The 21,243-nt window shown below is 42.6% G+C and overlaps 1 protein-coding gene and 1 non-coding gene across 2 annotated transcripts in view; both read right to left on the bottom strand.

Annotated features, from left to right (window-relative positions):
- Positions 1 to 21,243, bottom strand: part of LOC124720069 (plexin domain-containing protein 1) — a 450,028-nt gene that overhangs the window by 12,455 nt on the left and 416,330 nt on the right. Inside the window, exons 7-8 of the mRNA XM_047245336.1 lie at positions 19,756 to 19,907; positions 7,447 to 7,717 (exon numbers count right to left, since the gene is read on the bottom strand). Coding sequence (XP_047101292.1) covers positions 7,447 to 7,717; positions 19,756 to 19,907 — 423 coding nt within the window. The remainder of the gene's footprint in view (positions 1 to 7,446; positions 7,718 to 19,755; positions 19,908 to 21,243) is intronic.
- Positions 11,056 to 11,130, bottom strand: Trnat-ugu. The gene has a single exon. It is a non-coding gene; the product is annotated as a tRNA-Thr (tRNA).

Below are 21,243 nucleotides of genomic sequence, written 5' to 3'. Positions count from 1 at the left end.
CCGCAGAAAGTCAAACACTACTGTGGCTTGAAAGTAGCACTATGTAAGGGAACAATAGTTATTTTTTAAGATCCAACTGATCTAAACTAAATTTGTCTAATCACACTTCATTGACATGCAATTCTTGTGTTTACTTCTTTGTACATGAGACTGCATTGTACAACTGCCAAGATTTCCTAAATTTTATATGTGCCTTACAGCTTTAGCTTTTAATTTTATCTAGGGATAGGCAATGTTGAAAAACCATCAACATCAATTGACTCCCAAAACATTTATTTTTCTGACACCAATGTTAAATGATGAATTTCTACTATGACCTAAAAGGCAACATACAAATACATCTAGTATCTTATTTATTAATCAAATACCTGTCTACAGACTTCCAACTACATTTTTGAGAAAATCTTTTTGCTTCTGTTTAGGAGTTTTTGAGAACAGTCTTAAAACATGACAATGTGACCCAGTTATAATTTTACAACTAATGCCCTTGTATCCCCTAACTTGACAAGGAACTTCCATATAGTAAATATTGCAAACATAGTGAATTTGAAGGGCGCGATAAAAAAGACTGTAAACAGTAGGAAAACTAATTCTGGGAATATAAAAGTGGGTTTATACTGTATGCAGCTTCATCACCATAGAAAAAAGGCAAAGACCTGACAGTGATCCGGCAACAGGATGTTCAGCACTTTTTTAGGAGTGCCACGGAGTGGTGCTAACAGGTTATGTCCTTAAGGGGCAGTTACACAAGGGTGCTTAGAGAAAGTGCAGTGCAAAGTTGTACAAGGGCCATCTTTTTGTTCTAAAACAATGCCCCAACTCATTTTGCAATGGACCACATCACGCATGCTGCTACTTTGGCAAAATATAGACTTTGCAACCAACTACTTCGCTTGTCATCCATCCCTGAAAAATTAGTGTTCCAATGAACAGTGAATTTATATATGAAGTCCACGTTTCATGCTCGCAGGTTAATTTTTTTTTGTGATAATTGAAACATTATGACTATCACTTCCACACAATACACCTGAAGGTTTCTTAATGTCAAGTGCAGAATTTTGCAGTGTTGTCTACACAAGCAGTAACAATCATACCTTTGGTCTCCATTCAGCCACTATTCCCGTGAAAGCTTTCAGCAGAAAAAAGCAAAAGAGAAAAATGTGAGTTAACACTCGAGATGCATCACTACAGAAACTAAAGTTAGACCATTGTACAGCTGTTAATATACAAATCATATGTACATACTATTAATATACAAATCTTATGTACACACATGCTCCTGAAGAATATAGTGGAAATGAAACTAACACTCTCCCCCCCAACAATTTACAACAAGTAACTTGCCACTTACATCAAACAACAAATCCAAAACTGGTCACTATAGAAACAACTCTACAACATTTCATGTCTCAGTATTTCAGTTGTTCATAACCCATATTCCCATGTAAGTTGAGAACCATTATTTCCTTGAACTTTCATCTTGCACAAGGTCCACCATGGAAACAATGTTTTCATACTGAATAGTGCAGCTGAGTGGCTGGCCTCAGAGGAGACGATGGGCTTGATTTGTCTGTTAGAGTGGGATTTTAGTTTTCACAATGTTGTGGAAGCTCGAGCATCGTACATTCACTCTCTTGTAGTTTTTGTCAACAAAGAGTCTGTAACACAAAATTACCTTCACGCTCATTTTCATATTCCCATCCACTGACCTGTTCCAGATCGCAACACCATTTTCAAATGGGTTGAAAACTGCAACACAACTGGCTCCACAATGTGTCCGTCAACACAGACCGTACGCCCGAAAACATCGAGTTAGGACGTCCACTATACAGTGCCCTAAGTGGTCGATTCGCTCACATCCTGCGAGCAAGGGGTTAATGAGTCAACAGTGCAAATGACCCTGCAAAAACATTCGTTATCACCTATACAGAACTCAGATATTTCACAACCTGAATGTGATTACGAACAGTGTCAATTCTTGTTAAATCATAGTCAGTCATGAAAACACGATTTTTCTCATGGGTGATGATGCCAATTTTCATTTAGATATAACAAAAATTCTCTTATGTTTCAAGAGACCCACTGCAGAAAATGGCGTGTACTTTTTGAGGAAAACAACATTACTGCGACTTAATTCACGAAACTTCACACACACAGCTCTTAATTCAATGGCTGTCTTACAAGGTCAGTTTTCAGTTCGCATTATCTCCAGATATGGCAATCTTCGCTGGCCTCATTACTGTGCGCTAAGCTTATGCGACTTCTGTTTATTGGATGTGTTACCCAGCCACACTGCACTGAAGATGACAATACAGGAAGAAATCATTTGTACTCCCATGTCAGATGTCAATTGACACCAAGTTTCTGGGACTGGCTAGAATGCAGCATTAGCATAAACAATCAACATCTGAATGATGTGATCTTCAAAACATAAATGAAACAATGAAATTCTCCGTATGCACTACGTAATGTCATAAACAAAAATATTTTTTACAAACACTAAGTACATCTTATCTGAATACCACATGATTCCCAAGACGGACCTTGCAAAGAAATTCTAGTGTGTTCGGAATAGCATAGAAAACCATTCTGAAGTCCACAAAGGAAAAAGTATCCAGGTGCAACCTGTGCCCTCCACTACACAGCATACGGGGGCGCGCATAGTCCATGTATCAATCTAGGCGTCTGTGATCTCCCTTAAAGAATGCAAGTTGACCATTAAATGCTACTGCTGGGTTATTAGATTGGCAGCGGTACACACTGAGTGTTACACAAAAGAACAGCACATTGATAGAATTTTATGCAAAATCAAAATTCACAAATTGCATGAAATGTTTCATGGGCAAAATGTAGCTAGTCTGTCAGCTGTGCAGTGATCGCATAAGAAATTTGAACAAACAGTTTCAGTGTTACGTGATAAATTGCTTAAGTGCGTCATGCGATCCTTTTCGTCATAAATGTAGCAGTTGTAACAGGTAGGACAGCATGCGGCCAAGGAAATAAGTTCACCGTTTATTGTGACAGCCTGTTGTCATTCCAAACAGTGCTTGTGGTGGTGTACCAAGAAACACACATTCTGAACGCCAATAACATCCTGTGGCAGAAGGATTTCAGCCATATGATCATCTGAAGTGACGAGAAATTTATTTCTTGGATATGAGTAAAAGGGAATAGACAACTTAGCCACAGATTCACGTTCAGGGACAAAACCAAACTCCAGCTCAGGAGTAAACAAAAAACAGCTGCATTAGCACAAAGGTTTATAGTACTCTAGAACTGTCCAGGACAGCTATCAAACTGGCATTGTAAAGCAGGGTATTCTTCCAAAAATGAGGATTGCGATGCGGTAACAGGTAGTTGGAAAAAATTGAGACAAATTTTCCACTAGTGCCACAACAAATCCAGCTGTTGAGTATAAGTGAACAACCCTAGCAGTTATTTTTGTATATGAACTCAAACCTACTGTGCTATTTCTAACATACTGACCTCTTCCATCCCCAACCGGCATGGATTTCAGAAACACCGATTACATGAAAACCAACTTGCACTTTTCACACATACCTCCTGAAAGCAAAGAAAGCATTTCCGGAAAGCATTTGACTCAGTAACACAATTAGCTTATTAGCAAAAGTGCAATTGTATGGAGTATCGAGTAAAACTGATTACTGGACTACGGATTTCTTGGGGGAGGGGGGACAGTATGTTATCAGAGATACAGAAGTAACTACAGGTGTGCACAAGGGAAGTGTGTTGGGCAACTGCTGTTTATGTTGTACATTATGAACTTGAAGACTAAAGTGCGCGTCATATATCTTGGCGGCCGAGTTTAAGTTCGTTCTGCGCATCTGACGTCACAAAAAACAGTCAGCCAATGAACAGAAAACGACGTTGCCAGATCTCCACAGCAGTGCAGAGCACGGACGAGTGTCTTCAGTTTTAGAAACGTTCAGTCATAAATAAAGTAATAGAACAAAAGCAATGTCTTGATAGCAGACTTTCTTTTACAGAAAGTTTGGAAAAAGCATTCTTTATACCAATTGCTTTATATTCTATTAATTAATTAAACCAAACAAGCAATAAGACTACTAATTCAGGCGATAGCAAGGAAAGGTGTTTGTTTCAATCTCACGAACTGCTTTTTCGCAATAAAGAACAGCGGTAATTGTTTATTTCCTATTGCACTTCGACGAAGCGTGAGTAATTCATAGTCATACCAACAGTGTTTATAAGTAGTTGCATGAGGTGTTAGAGTCCTTATGGAGTTACACTGTTCGATGAGCTGAGGTAGCGGAACGGTTAAGGTGTTGGGCTGCCAAGTGAAAGGTTATGAGTTCAAACCTTGAGCGGTGCTTCATATTTTCTTTATTTAAAAACAATATTGGAGTGCCTTACTTCACGAATTTTATTCGTTTGAATTAAATTTCTAGTGCTTTGCCTCTTCATTAACTTTTTCGCTGCTGCAGACATGTGCTCCCCGCATTCCGCGCTGTGCGCGATTTTGTCATCACTGCACTTCTCGCCTGTGCAGACACATGGCGTTCCCACTGCTTTGACACACGTATCATTCGATTTCACAAAAACTATTTGGCCAAAAAATTTGATTTTTACACGTCTTCTTGCCCGATACCTTCCCCCCATAAATTACTTAATTTTGTTTTGATGTGCAGCATTAAATGTAGTAAACCATTGCACGAAATTTTGAAGAGTTTGCAGAGGTAAAAGTCCATAGCGTATACTTTCCGTATGGTCGATTTTAGTTGCCACAATGTTGAGAATGAAATGTGGACAAGATACCTAAATTTCATATAATATTTACTGTATAACAATATCTCATTTAATTTAAGTACCACATAGGTGTCGTATGTAATACTGAGAAATATTCCGTCTTTCGCGACTAATAAAAGTTTTATGTACACACGGCGCGTTTGGCTTTATTTTAAAGCACTTCCATCGGTGAAAGGTATGGCACATACACAATGGTATTCATGTTCTATTTCTTGTTTTTGTTCCACGCTCGCAGTTTTACCAATGGTATTGAAATATATCCCTCTTCTGCAACTGTAATAAGCGACTTATTTAGAACAGACGCGTTTCTCTCTTTTGAAGCATCATAAGAGGACTGTATTTTGTGTCCTCCACTGCCAAGTCACCTTTCGTAGTTTTGTGCTGCGGTAGCACAATATTCAACGTTTGTGTTGGCTCATCAGTGTTTTAGCAAATAAATGCTGTATTTGTGTGCCACACACAAAATTATATTTGACATAGCTCTGAGCACTTCACTGACAGACGGTATATTCAAGTCCTAATGTTTTTGGAAGTCGACAGTTTTGTTTAATGTATTTTGTCTACTTCCTTTTGATTGATTGAAGTGCTTTAAAATAAAGCCAAACGTGCCCAGTGTAAGTAAAACTTTTGTTACAGTCGTGAAAGGTGGAATATTTCTCAAAATTACATACGACACTTATGTGGTACTTAAATTAAATGAAATATATAGGTATCTTGTCCACATTTCATTCTCAACATTGTGGCAACTAAAATCGACCATACGGAAAGTATACTCTATGGACTTTTACCTCTGCAAACTCTGCAAAATTTCGTGCAAAGGTTTACTATATTTAATGCTGCATAATAACTGCGCTGAACATCGAAACAAAATTAAGTCATTTATGGGGGGAAGGTATCAGTCAAGAAGATAGGTAAAAATCTAATTTTTGAGCCAAATAGTTTTTGTGGAATCTAATGATATAGAGTGTCAAAGCAGTCGGAACACAATGTGTCTGCACAGGCGAGCAGTGCAGTGACAAAATCGCCCACAGCGCGGAATGCAGGGAGCACGTCTTTGTAGCAGCGAAAGAGTTAATGCGGCCGTGGTGGCTTTACTTCATAAACTGCGCGCTCCCCCCTACACGTAAGCTTGCGAACTATGCTATACCATGGCGCTGCTTCTATTGGCGCGTGCGTCGTGTGCAACTGGCAACGCAGCAATCTCCCGCGTCTGGGCGGGCATGCGCGAGCCGCCAAGATAAAAGAATTGAACTATAGGTTATTAGTAACCTCAGACCTTTCACAGATGATGCAGTTATCTATAATGAATTACTGTTTGAAGAAAGCTGCATATACATTCAGTAGGGTCTTCACTATCTCGAAGTCGTGGGAAGATTGGCAAATCGCTGATATAAGCTCAGTCATAGGTATAATGGAGACAGCTTACAAATCATTTGTGTATCAAATAAGGCTAGCAGGGGATATTGAATATATAAGGGGCATTCGAAAAGAAATGAGCCAGAGGCATAATTACAGAAACCAATATCTGTATGTTAGAAGTATTGACCCTGCTGTTGAGACATTTGTCAGATTGACAAGGCAGTGAATGGCTGTCTCATAAAATTCCCAGGGCTGCGATGTCAACCAGTTCTGCACGTACAGCTGGACGTTGTCGTGCAAGGTGAATCGTTTGCCCCTCCGAACCTTTTTAAGGGGACCAAAAATGGCATAATCACAGGGAGAGAGTTCAGGACTGTATAGAGTTGCCGAGAACCTCCCATTTGAATTTCTGCAGAAGTGCCGTGACTGTGTCGGTGGTACGAGGTATTGCATTGTCGTGGAGCAGAATGACCCCACGGGTGAGTCTGCCCGGTCGTTTTGATTTGATCGCTTGGCGAAGGGCTGTCAAGGTTTACAAGTAACACTGGACATTCGCTGTTGGCCCGTGCTACAGGAAGTGAATCAGAAGGGGGTATCTTTGTCTTCTTTTGACGCCTGTAAGTCACTGTTTGCAATGCGACTAGCAGCATTGGATGACTGATGCGTGCTGCTGCCAGCTCTGTACAGTCACGTAACATACATGTGTGCCCTCTAGCAGCGGGCTGTGAACTTCCACACACTTGTCGAAACCACACCTCGTTACACATGCCACGATATTACCCTCCTGTCACCGGTTTGTGCCTTCCAGACTCCGGCTCGTTTCTTTTTGAACACCCCTTATATACAGATAAGGGCAGCACGAGCAGTCACAGGTTTGTTTGACCAATGAAAGTACGTCACGGAGAGACTGAAGAAATAACTGGCAGGCACACGTAAACTATACTGCGAAAGCCTACCTACAGACCAAGAACCGGCTTTAAATGGTTAATCTAGAAATATATACAACCCACTACGTATTGTTCGTGAAGGGATTGTGAGGCTGATATTACAAAAACAGCTGTTCTTCCCACACTCTATATGTGAATGGAATGGGAAGAAACAAAAATCAGCACTGTCGGAAGGGCCCTCTATCACGCACTTCACAGCAGTTTGCAGAGATTAAACGCAGACGCAGACACGAGTGGAAACTCTGACTTACTCGGTCAACTGAATCCACGATCACCACATCCAAAACACACACGAACTCAGACGAAGTTAAAGTGATCAGATCGAGGTACCGATTCGGCAGCAGGCGCAACTCACCGTTCATGTGCAGCCCTCCGTCGGTGCGCTGTGGCTCCGAGTGGGCCGCCTCCGACTGGGAGGCGTGCACCGCAGCCTCCACGCCACCGTCTCCCCCGCCGGCGTGTGGCTGGGACACAGGCTGCAGCGTCGGCAGTGCGTGCTGGTCGCGCGTCGCCGGGGGCGGGCACTGCTCCACGGACGCCAAGCCCTGCTTGTCGCACGAGTGCTGGAGCCACTCCTGCCGCCGCCTGTCCATGCCGTCCGAGCACATGCCCTTACACCACTGGCACTGTGGGCACGCACGTACACACACACACATCAGGTCACGGTGCTATTCGCAGGTGTGTTGTAATTTGACAGATTGAGAAGCACACATTTTGAAGTATTTTTTCCCATACTGAATATACCACCTGGCCACATTTTGACACTTCGTATATACTCTGACTAAGGGATAATTTATTTACCGTATTTAATCTAAGCCGCACTTTTTTCCAGTTTTTGTAATCCAAAAAACCGCCCGCAGCTTAGATTCGAGTGCAAAGCAAGCGGAAGTTCAGAAAAATGTTGGTAGGTGCCGTCACAACTAACTTCTGCCATCTCAGAGCACTATGGGACTTAACTGCTGAGGTTATCAGACCCCTAACTCAGAACTACTTAAACCTAACTAACGTAAGTACATCATACGCATCCATGCCCGAGGCAGGATTCGAACCTGCGACCATAGTGGTCGCGCGGTTCCAGACTGAAGTGCCCAGAACCGCTCGGCCACAATGGCCGGCTCTCCCCTTGAATTTCGAGTCTCAAATTTCAGGTGCAGCTTAGATTAGAGGAAATACCATCAACTTGTGCTCGAATGCACAATTCTGAGAAGAAAAGAATATCGCCCGAGCCTCCTCTGCTTGTTTCCGATGGAGGAAGGCAGAGTGATAGTGGGAGGAGCTCAATTTTTTTGCAAAACGGTGGCCCAAGGTGTGGGAAATAGCAACAGGGTCCACGATGACATCATCTGCTACTCTCAGCCTCGATATTGGGGAACGGATCTTTGTCTCAGAGCGCCGTCGGAGGTCGACTCACACAATAGAGGAGGGGATGGAACTGCTAAAAGAACTAGTCAATGAGATCCAACTAGCTTTTTTGCTATCCCAAAGAACGCGACGGCACTGTGCCCACGTGCGTTTATAACAAATGCAGTTTGCCATCACAGGATGACAGTAAAAAATGGGGAGAGCACATCTTCGCAAGCAAATTGCGTCACGGCACGCCTCAGTCCACTGAGGTACTGGGACATGCCGTGGTAAAGAGGAAGTGCGAGGAATGGAATGCTCTGCAGTGGTAAGGATAACATTTGTAAGAAATTCCACCTGGTCATCACAACTGGGGAAATCTCGTTCTTCGAAGGTTGCCAGGGAGGATTAAAGCTGCCAATCAGCCTTAGTAAGCTGCCATTTGCGTATGCACGGCAGTGGGATAGGAGTCAGCAAACGGATAGCACACGGGAAATGGTCACTCGAGTAGGTGTCGGAAAGAACGAATCACTCGAGACGGTGGGCAAGCTGGTCAGTGCAGAAGGGTAGGTCCTAATGGGAATAGGTGTGCGAAAGTCAGAAAGGAATGTGGGTGCTCCTGTGTTAAGGCAAAAGAGGTTTGATTAAGGTCAGCCAATACAGCATATTTATGACAGGTTCTGGGAGAACCCCGAAGGGGACGGTGCGCATTAAAATCACTGAGCAGCACAAATGGGTGAGACAGCTGCCCAATAAGCTGGAGGAAGTCTGCCCTAGTGACATCGAATGACGGAGCGATATATATGGTACAGAGGGAAAATGTCAGGTGAAGGAAGGAAAAGGCAAACTGCAACAGCTAGAAGACAAGCAGTCAGGGAGATGGGTTGACTATTAACATCATCCCCTAAGAGCAGCATGACACCCCTATAAGACTGAATGCTGACCTCAGGGGAAGGTCAAAATGGACTGGGAAGAAATGCGAAACCTCAGAATGGGCGTGAGGACATAATATTGTTTCCTGAAGGCAGAGTATATGGGGACATTGTAATTCTAAAAGCAGCCGTAAATCCTCTTTGTTGGATCAAAGGCTGTGAAACATTCCATTAGGGGGAGAGTCACGATGATGAAAAAACTATCGGGTCACCTCAGCGTCTGCCGAGTGCCAGCCTGCGAAGACTCGCTGCTACAGGGAAGGTCGATCCTACTCCGTGAGGTCCGCAGAAGCATCGGTTTTCTCGTGCTATCGGTCTGTGGAGTCCAATGCAGAAAAACTGTCGATCGTGTGCACTGGTGACACGGAATCGGGCCACACGAAGCATCTCGTGCAGACACCGTCGAAGTGGTTCTTCGAGCCAGCGAAGAAGACCGTCGGCTTTGCTGGGCGTCTTTGCGTCGTTCCGGTTAGCAGATGAAGACTCGGGTGTTAGCTGGATGGAGGCACGTAGGACGTTTTCACGGGAGCACAGCTTTTCCGGCCTACCGGTTGTGTATCCGGTGACTTAGTCCCTCGACGTAAGAGTTTGATGGCTCGTTGCACAGCTGGACGAGGGGGCGGCGATGCTACCTCGACTGGGTCATCTCACAACCTCAGAACTGAATTTGAGGTCGCACGTCTGCACGGCCACGTCCTTCACGGAGCGAGATGTAGCAAGAACAGCACTATACTTGCCAGACTGTAGAACACAGGGTGTGCAATTAGTATTAACTTGCAGGAGACCGGATAAGAAACTCTCTTCTTTTACCTGTATCTCCTGGACGGCCCACTCATCGAGATACATGTGACAATCGCGGGAGGAGGTGGCGTGGCCACCATTGCAGTTGATACAGCGGGGAAGAGGAGGCAGACAATCGCCCTCGTGCGCGTACCTACTACAGGTTACATATATATGGCCAAACGTCAACTGGACATTAGAGTGTGGTTGAAACTATGACACTGGTACCAGCGTGTAGGGGTCAGAATGTACTGTCGGACTGTGACAATTTCAAAGCCCGCTTTGATCTTTGACAGAAGCACCACTCTATCGAAAGTGAGAAAAAGATAGTGTGAGGGTACTATGGAGGAATCTACCTTTTTTATCAGCCGACAGACTGCAATGACACCCTGATCAGAGTCAGACTGTCGAGCAGCATACTGTAACACCACGGGAAGAATTTAGAGTTCTATGTGCCTCGACACTAACAGGATAGCCGCAGAGAATGAAGCGGCAAGCAGTAGTTGTGCTTGAGAATCAAAAGTAGTCCCCAAAAGCAAAGTGCCATTCTGTAAAGAAGATCAGGATTTCACAGGGCCAGCAACTGCAGCAACACTTTTCTGAATAATAAACAGATTTAGCATGGTAAAAAACTGACTGTCTTCTGTATGTGGGACCACAAGGAACAGTGGTGCAGCTGGAAGGGTTTCAACCATTAGCCTCATTACGTTTTACATTTCATAGACATCGACTGTGAAGACGATTCGCTCATTGCGAAAAAATCCCCACGATTGTAAGCGTCTCCGAAGGCGTGCTCCTTCCAATTGGGGGCCCCATCCACAAGCCTTAGGAGATTTGAAATGATAATTAAATAGACACCCTAGCTGCAAGCAGGCGTTGATACACTTCACTGGGGACATGTTGAAAATGTGTGCCCCGACCGGGACTCGAACCCGGGATCTCCTGCTTACATGGCAGACGCTCTATCCATCTGAGCCACCGCGGGCACTGAGGATAGTGCGTCTGCAGGGACTTATCCCTTGCACGCTCCCCGTGAGATCCACATTCCCAACATGTCCACAACACTACATTCGTAGTGCGCCTAATAGATGTTTGCCCACACCTCAGGTCACACATCCCCAACACGTGACAGAGGGACCAATTGGCAATTTGGGATGGTAGCAGCTCAGGCAATCACCCCTCCCTGAGCCCGACCTGTACCAACGAGTACGTGCGAATCCCACCTGTCAATCCGGGGCTGGGAATTACACATTACCCAGTCACCTGTTACACGTCAGACGCATGCGCCGGCCATCAGTAGCACACAGGGAGGAAGAAAAAAAGGAGCTTCAAACGCTGAAGCACAGGAGGGCTAGGAGAAGGTAAACAGAGAAAGGAAAAGCGAACAAAAAGCAGTGGTGATCCTATTCTTATGTCAGCGATGGACAATGCGGAACATTCGCAGCAACACCCCAGACATGTTCCCCGAGGGAAGGGAAAAAGAATAGCACGAGGATAGACAGGTAGCACGGAAGGGAAATGATGCTGCAAAGGCAGGGACCCCGTGGTAGCCAAGCACGAACCCGCCGAAGAGTGGTGAGCCCCTGAGGGCAATTGTTTATTCTGACAGAGATGCTGGCAAAGAATTTGAACAACTACTTACATGTTAAATTAAGATTTAATGACTCTGGGTTGTTAAAAATATTCATACTGTAAATCTGAAACTAAAATGTTACCCTTTCATTCTCCTGAGTAGCCCATCTCCTTTTGAACTTCACTGTGTACATCACGGTGAGGTCTAATCGATTTGCAATCAATTTCAGTAATTACAGTATCAAAACTAGTGAACTGGTTTTGGATGTGAAAAACATTTATACATCACGTGTGACGACCTAACCAGTGCACAGAGACAGCTCTTTTGAGACAGTAAAATGGGGTTTCAAGATCAGATCATTTGGAAAAGCTTTTAGAGTCAAAATTAAAAGTTGTGCATTTGTGACTATTTAGAATGTCACATTTATATTCCACACATTTAGAACCCTAAGAGCCTAGGCTGCACCAAAGACAGGATTAGCACAATCTCAATATTATGATGATGCAAAGTGAGTGTAGTGTGTTAGAAATGAAGTGAAGCACCCACAAAGGAAGGAGAAAATGAAATAATATTTCATAGGTTAGTATGTGATGTTACTTCAGTGATTTTCGAATAAAGCCATATTTACAAAGAACTAGGCAGCACAAACACTTATCAGTATCGTATTGCACCACCCTGTGGCCTGAATGCACAAACTGAATCACTTGGGAGTGTGTCATAAAGCTGTAGTCTCCTCTCCTATATCTACATCCATACTCCGCATGCCACCCGACGGTGTGTGGCGGAGGGTACCTTGAGTACCTCTATCGGTTCTCTCTTCTATTCCAGTCTCGTATTGTTCGTGGAAAGAAGGATTGTTGGTATGCCTCTGTGTGGGCTCTAATCTCTCCGATTTTATCCTCACTGTCTCTTCGCGAGATATACGTAGGAGGGAGCAATATACTGCTCGACTCCTCGGTGAAGGTATGTTCTCGAAACTTTAACAAAAGCCCGTACCGAGCTACTGAGCATCTCTCCTGCAAACTCTACCACAGGAGTTTATCTATCATCTCCGTAATGCTTGCACAATTATTAAATGATCCTGTAACGAGGTGCGCTGCTCTCCGTTGGATCTTCTCTCTCTCTCCTGTCAACCCCATCTGGTACAGATCCCACACTGCTGAGCAGTATTCAAGCAGTGGGCGAACAAGCATACTGTAACCTACTTCCTTTGTTTTCGTATTGCATTTCCTTAGGATTCTTCCAATGAATCTCAGTCTGGCATCTGCTTTACCAACGATCAACTTTATATCATTATTCCATTTTAAATCACTCCCAATGCCTACTCCCAGATAATTTATGGAATTAACTGCTTCCAGTTGCTGACTTGCTATATTGTAGCTAAATGATATGGGATCTTTCTTTCTATGTATTCGCAGCACATTACACTTGTCTACATTGAGATTCAATTGCCATTCCCTGCACTTTGCATCAATTCGTTGCAGATCCTCCTGCATTTCAGTACAATTTTCCATTGTTACAACCTCTCGATACACCACAGCATCATCCGCAAAAAGCCTCACTGAACTTCCAATGTCATCCACAAGGTCATTTATGTATATTGTGAATAGCAACGGTCCTACAACACTCACCTCCGGCACACTTGTAATCACTCTTACTTCGGAAGACTTCTCTCCATTGAGAATGACATGCTGCGTTCTGTTATCTAGGAACTCTTCAATCCAATCACACAATTGGTCTGATAGTCCATATGCTCTTACTTTGTTCATTAAACGACTACGGGGAACTGTGCCGAACGCCTTGCGGAAGTCAAGAAACACGGCATCTACCTGGGAACCCGTGTAGCGCGAGCTGGGTTTCACACGATCGTCTTTTTCGAAACCCATGCTGATTCCTACATTGTAGATTTCTAGTCTCCAGAAAAGTCATTATACTCTAACATAATATGTGCTCCAAAATTCTACAACTGATCGATGTTAGAGATATAGGTCTATAGTTCTGCATATCTTCTTGAAAATGGGGATGACCTGTGCCCTTTTCCAATCCTTTGGAACGTTATGCCTTTCTAGAGACCTACGGTAGTTCCCGAGGCAAACTGGCCCGCAGATGTCTTAACTGGTCTTTGACATCCTCGGTACTGGCCCTGAAATGGGATTTAAGTTCAAGCTGGTCCCACACGTTCCACTGGGGAGGAATACGGGAATATTGCTGGCCACGGGAGTAGTTCAGCACCGAGCAGACCATTCGTAGAAATGTGCCACGTGGACAAATGTCGTTCTGTTGAAGAATGGTATCACAACACTGTAGCACGCGAGGAAACACGTGACTAGACTGGAGGTTGTCCACAACACTATTGTGCCACCAGAGTCCCTTCAATCACCACCAGCCACGGTTTGAAGTCCTACTCGACAGTTCACCACACCGTCGCGCAAGGTGTAACATCACTCTGGCTCTTTAAAATTTTGGAAGGACGGGACCTCTCCCATGACTGCTGCCATATTCACTGCTGATAGTCATCAGGAGTAGTACAGAACTCCTATTCATTGCTAAACACAATGAGACACCATTCGTCAGCAGTCTACAGAGTGGTAATTCCCTAGCTCATCTGCTAGTAGTCTCCAACCGTCAGTGTAAGATAACACAATGTTGCAGGGAGTCCGTTACTTTTTGTCAGACAGTAGGCACACGTTAAGAGGTCACAACGTGCTCAGTGCACACTACAGTGATTCTCCCTTGTGGTGGTCACACACTGCCAGCTGAAAACTTTACGACTCTTTCGCCTGCCCTCACATTCTCGTGCAGTCCAACATCGGGCCACTATCACATCAGATTCTCCCACAACTCTGGATATTGCATGCGAGCCAAATGAAGACACACACAAACAGGCCCCTTCCAAACACCGTCAAGTGCGGATAACACTGTCCTCTTACAAGTATGTGCCATCTCCAGCACAGTAATCACTGAACATCCGACGCTATTCGTGCCCTCGTATACTCTACCGGGCTGGTAAGAACAATACGTGGTACTGTCACTAATGCACTATGGTGGCAGTTCTGCAGACGTTCTACCTGTCTGTGATGACATTTAAGAGACTGTGGTATAGACGTGCACAGTGTGACGTGTGCAAGTTTGGGTCGATCTGGGAGGTGTGCACAGATAGCCTAACGGTCAGGTGGCCACTTACAAAAAGCGGAAAATCCAGGTTCGAGTCCCGATCCGGCACAAATTTTCACGTCGCCGACAGGTAGAATACCTGTACCTAGGATGGCGGACACAGAGTTATTCACATTCAACAAACTTATTTCCATCTAAATCTGAGTACCAGGGATGTGAACAGACCCTTTCCGATTTGAAGGATACGATACGACATCGTATCACTCCAATTACACCATATATGCTGTTAGCAACTGTCGACTGTGCCACATAACAGATACAGCACGTTGCCTACTTCGGGAGACCGTGCCAAACACGTGTTGTAACTTGTGACTGTATTCTAATGAATGTGCCACAAATACCATTATCATGTCTTTGTTCGTTCCTCCCCTTTTCCAACAGCCACACCACATTCTGGCTGCTTACAGCACCATATTTACACCGGGTACCAGAAATTTGAACTATTATTTTTTTTAACATATCCACAAGTGGACCAATTAATTTACACACCTACAAAGTTTCAGCATCCCATAGGGTGAATATACAGGGTGTATCATAATTAGTGGTGTAAACACATGCAGTTGAAAGTACACAATTGTAGAAGCAGGAAAGTCTCAGTAAAGACAGCTCTACAAATGAAACATTTGCAAGTTAATTGGGACTTTGTGGTTACCAGCCACTACTGAGAAGATTCTGTGTAAACACCACATGCTAGCCCGTGGTGTAGTCTCTGTTTATATTTTCAAAACAAAGTTGTAAACAGAGTGGATATGAAAGAACAGTACACAGACATACAGACACTCTCAGCAGTTTTTTTCAGAGCAACATCTGTGTTGAAGTATATGGTAACATAGAATATTGCAGTAATCACAGGTACACAGGTATGTACTTCACATAAGGTAGAGTTAACAGAAATGCACAGGAGATTGCACACTTCATCAAAAAGCAGACCGTGCCTGAAGGCACCTCGAGAAACTCTGATCTTTGCACTTGTTGCAAGAGCAGGCAGGCCAGCACTATTTACACCTACGCTCGAGAATATGGAAGTGGAAGCAGTTGAACACTCCAAGAACCTCGACAAGGAGACTTGCCGTACAAATTCCTGGAATGAGCCGCAGTAATATTTGGAGAACAACGCTTTGCAGTCAAATGTGTCCACCACAACCAATGAGTTCAGTGTGTTAGTGAGGTGGATTTTGGTTCTAGACATTCTGTCAGTGGATGCAACAATGAGCTATAGGCAACCCTATATTATACAATGATGTTTTACTGACTGACTAGCTGTCCAAATTTCAATAAACTTATCATTTTGCAAATAGCTATTGGATACGTGTAAATATCGTAAAAAATTAGGAAACTTACTTTTGAGTGACCATTGTATTTGTTAATAATTGTGGCTATAGATAAATCTGAGGAGGATACTTTCAGAAGTATGCCAATGGGAAATTTTGCATGCGAGACATATTCTACCTGCTTTACAACAATGAAATGCTGGAAATGTGTAGCATTATGATCTCTGAGATTTACATTGCTTTGTCTTATTGATGGCACTGCAACACAGTTGTGTCAACTGTGAAACAATTCCACTGAATACGGACAATTTATTCACTTTGTTGTTACTTTATAACCGTTTGTCACTTTGAGGCTCTCACTATTTCATATGTAAATCTGTAAATTTGTTAGAGATCAAATGACGAAACTTAATTCATTTCATGAAACTGCTATGAACTTACAACAGAATTATGGTTCAACTGGAAATAAATAAACAATTTTTCATCAATATGTAACAAAAAATTGGCTTTATTCACAATTTGACAATCAGCTGTGAAATGAAATTTGCACATATAGCAGCAAGATAAATTTGGATTGGGATAGAAATAAAATACAATTTGCTGGACAGATTGCAAAACATGAAAGTAGAAACAAATTAATATAATTTTGATTTAAGCTGGGAAGTGTTTTCCCAAAATCTCTCCCCTGACCTTTCTTTTAACTGAAAACATTCAGTTGAGTTATTTACATCCTGGAAGCATAACGGACAAAACAAGATAGCATCAAATGTGTTGTCCCTCTTGCCAGTTACATTTAGGAGTGCATACAATAATAATTACTTTTGTAGCTTGTCCAAATTTTCGGTGTTCCTTTTATAATTGTCCAAATTTGTTTTTCCTGAAAAGCTTTCCAAGACCATAGCAAACAAACAAAACAAAAAGAATTACAGATATCCACTGCCCAAATCTTGAGTTATGGTCCTGAGTTCATAAAAAAAAATCCCATAGAAAAAGGCACATTCAAGTCTTCCCAAATTTTCCGGACAACTTTTCCAATTTTTCTTTTGCTAAAAATCTTATTCAGACTATTATGAAAAATCATTTCTTTTCTTTTTTTTAATACTCAATCATTCCAGCCATTCTCAACTGATGCGCTTACCAATGAACAGCTTTTAATTTTTATTTATATAGATGAAACAGGGTTCACTCTTGAGTCTCTGTTCAATTATCACAATTCTCATGTTGGAGTCATCTGAGCTCCAACACACATACAGTGCCAGAGTCTCCACATCAGCGATTATTCTCACTAAACGTGTGGTGAGGGGTTCTAGGTGTTCATGAGTAGACTGTTACTAAACAAACTCAATGTATGAAACAACATTTAACTACAAGTACATCATGTACCTGTAGCACTGTTCATTCGAAACAGTTGCAGTTCAACCAGAATATCCCTAGCAACTTCTCTTAATGTTGTACATTATTGTTACAGTTTCCAGACTGGAATGACATTTACACAGAATCAAGTCAGTGGTGGCTGGTAACCACGAAGGCACTATTATCTCGCAAACAGTTCACCCGAGGACCTACGTCGACCGAAGCTGTTTTTGCTTCTAGTATCATGCAATTTCAACCGTACATGTTTACGCCATTAATTGTGATACACCTTATAGAAGGCTATGAGCGATCAACAGTGGGGACATGTGGTTATAGCTGGCACAGTGTGTCGATTCATGAAAATCAGATCAAATCATTGTCTTTTCTGTCTGAACCATCAACTGTATTTTCTTATGTACTGCTGTTTTGTAACAATGCTACACTCCTTAGTAATTCTACTGATTTGTACATACTTTGTATTCACTGGGATGCATACGTCATAGGAAACTTCATAGAACATGAAAACATTGATAAGTGATGTGCCAAAGCACTCTTGAAATATCTCACACAAATGTTCAGCGTAAATGAGTTTGGTTTGTTAAATCTGTTAAAACTGCAAGGAAAAAATATTATGCAAATGGTTCAAATACTCTTTGTCTGCAACTATCAATTCCTCAGTTGATGAAAATTTCTTCCCAGCAAGCCCAAGTCCAAATATTTTGAAATATTGGCACTGTACAGATCTATCTTCAAGAGAGTAGTTTGCAAACCATTCTCTTCTTAATGCGGCCTGCTTCGAATAATTATTGTTAATAATGTTAATAATTATTGGTGTTAATGAAATAGCAATCACTTGGGGGGTCGATCCAGTGAGTAGGGTGGACAAGGAACCAACTCGTGTAGTTTTGTTACGTTATTGCAAAGTGTGGGATGGTGCATTAACCTGGTGAAAAAGCCCTTTTTTGTGTGCTAACCTTGGTCTTTTTTCAGACATTGCAACTTTCAAAGGACCCAGTTACAGTTCCGGCTTTATCCAAGTAATCTATGAGGATTGTTCCTCGGTAATACAAAAAAGCAGCGACTATCACCTTACCATCAGACAAAATGGTCCCTGCCTTCTTCGGTGTACTTTCACCAACTTTTGTCCGTTGTTTTTCACCGTCTTTCTGATTCTGAACGATGGATCCAGGCTACATCAACAGTCACAAATCAGCACAGAAAGTCTGTGCCGGATGCACTTTTAGTGGACTGAGCAATCGTGGCACCCACCTCGCACAGAGCTTCTTTGTAACCAACTCCCCATGCAGGACATAATGCTATCACACTGTTGTTATGCGTACAGTCTCAGTAATCTCAGCTATTTTTGTTCGGTGATCATGCATTATCATAGCATAAATTTTATCAATGGTTTTCTTCGTGGTGACCTTAGCTCGATGGACGGAGTGTGCTTCAGGGCTTGTACAAACATGTTTAAATTCATTAATATAAAAATAAATGGTCTCCAGTGGTTGTGCAGAGCCCACGTGAACTTCAACCAAATCTGTTTTGATTTTTTGTGGCAGTCCAACCCTTCAAAGAAAAACCTTTAAATAACATTCATTTTCAATCGCACTCAACAAACTGACAAATTCAGATGGCTACCAACAACGAACTGTAAGGTGAACACTGTTGAAATTCTTTATACGATTCTCGGAATAATCAAGATTACGAAGGTGCAACAAAAATGTTGTAATCTTTCACAGAAATTTACCAGGTTTAGCAAAGAACCCTTGTAATTTCACTTCCAACTGCAGTTCCACTTTCCTTTACGTATTACCAGAGACTTGCAATTTCACATTTATCATAGTCATAGGTATAAATGTGTTTTGATACTTATTTGTTATATTTTTCCATCTTTGCCATCCTGATAAAAATCACTGTACAATTTAACTTTGAAAATCTTAGGTTGGAATGAAAACTGTCTATTTGGATTCGTGGGATATGGCAAAAATTGGACAACTGTAGCTTTTCTGGTAATGAAAGTGAATCGATCATAGCTGAAGACAGTTTCTGACCTTTAATTTTTCAAATGTACATGTGAAATAACAACCACGAAAGGAATGAACTGCCCTAAACATTTGATAACCACATGCTGGCCGCACCTTCTTGAAGCTCAAACGAACAGCATTCGAGATACTAGAGAAAGCCCATCTCGCTCACAGGTGAGATACCACTCCTGAAAGCCTCTGCTAACCACTGACCTGGAAGTTTTGGACGCCCGTGAGACAGGTGACGCAGTCCGGGGCTGAGCGGCAGGTGGGCAGTGCGCTCAGCACTATCACCGTCCCGTTCTGGATGTCCTCGTGGTTGAACGCCACCCGGTGGTACTCGTAGATGGTCTTCCGCCGCACAACTGTGGGCACACGCAGTATTACTAGAATGAGCAACAGCGGGTAATTATAACTAATGTCTCATATTTACTTGTACACGGTTAAGCTTAAAGCCTAGTCTAGACGACAGCACTGGGTTGAGCCACGTATTGCGTGGAATGAGTTGCACTCAAGTGGTTTCATATATGACTGTAGACACGGCGACACCAGTATACTCTACAGTTTTGTCGTTTTGTCGGTCCCCGAGTCGTGTCTGAAATGAAAGTTTTGGCAGCTGCACGTTGCACAAGTTGTGATGGACTTAAAGCTTGTTGCGTGGAATCGCTGCATAAGAAAAAAATAAGGACCATGTTTCGATTCGTGACTGGATGACTTGATTATCTTAGAATGCTGCCAGAACTGTTCACGGTTCTTCTAAATAGAGTTAATTATGTGATAGGGAATAAAGATGCTGTAATGCACGAAGCACTGTCGCCAGAACTGAAATTACATATCATATTGCGTGCATTACAACTGAGAACCCTCTGCATGCTGTAAGTACAGTTTTAGTTGGTGATGACACTATTTCAAATGGTTCAAATGGCTCTAAGCACTATGGGACTTAACATCTGAGGTCATCAGTCCCCTAGAACTTAGAACTACTTAAACCTAACTAACCTAAGGACATCACACACATCCACGGCCGAGGCAGGATTCGAACCTGCAACTGTAGCGGTCGCGCGGTTCCAGACTGAAGTGCCTAGAACCACTCGGCCACAACGGCCAGCGATGACACTATTTCATTAACAGTAATAATTATTAACATTAGCAACAACAATTATTCGAAGCAGGCCTCATTAATAAGAGAATGGTTTGCAGACTGCTATCAAGAAGATAGATCTGTACAGTGGCAACATTTCAAAATTCTAACATATGTGAATGGGGAGCACTGCAGCAATGTTTTGAATAGATGAATATTGAATAAAGAATGCAGCTTCTTGAATTAGTTTAGCCTTCCCTCCTGTCAACAATATTCCTTAACAAAGAGTTGGCCAACTCTAACGATGGAATTTTAGTCTTTTAGACGAGAGGGTTGCCACACCTACAATTACACTTGCTTGTATTTTACTTAATTCAGTTGTATATGTGCTCCTAACTCAATAAATTTTGCCCTGCAGCCCAGACATCGACAAACCACCTGTGTTACGATCGCACATGACTGTCTCAGTGGCAGCAATATATTGCATATTTTTGTAATCAGCATCACTGAAATCCCACGAACACCTATACAAAGCACAGATATCCAAAAAGTGAACATTATTCTCTGTTCCCCACTTCATATTTCAGTTTTTCTACACTCTACGAACACACATAACCTCA

The sequence above is a fragment of the Schistocerca piceifrons genome, chromosome 11, assembly GCF_021461385.2.
Source record: "Schistocerca piceifrons isolate TAMUIC-IGC-003096 chromosome 11, iqSchPice1.1, whole genome shotgun sequence".
Classification (NCBI taxonomy): Eukaryota; Metazoa; Arthropoda; class Insecta; order Orthoptera; family Acrididae; genus Schistocerca; species Schistocerca piceifrons.
The sequence above is the reverse complement of the archived record's forward strand: the minus strand, read 5'-3'. Positions and strand labels throughout refer to the sequence as shown.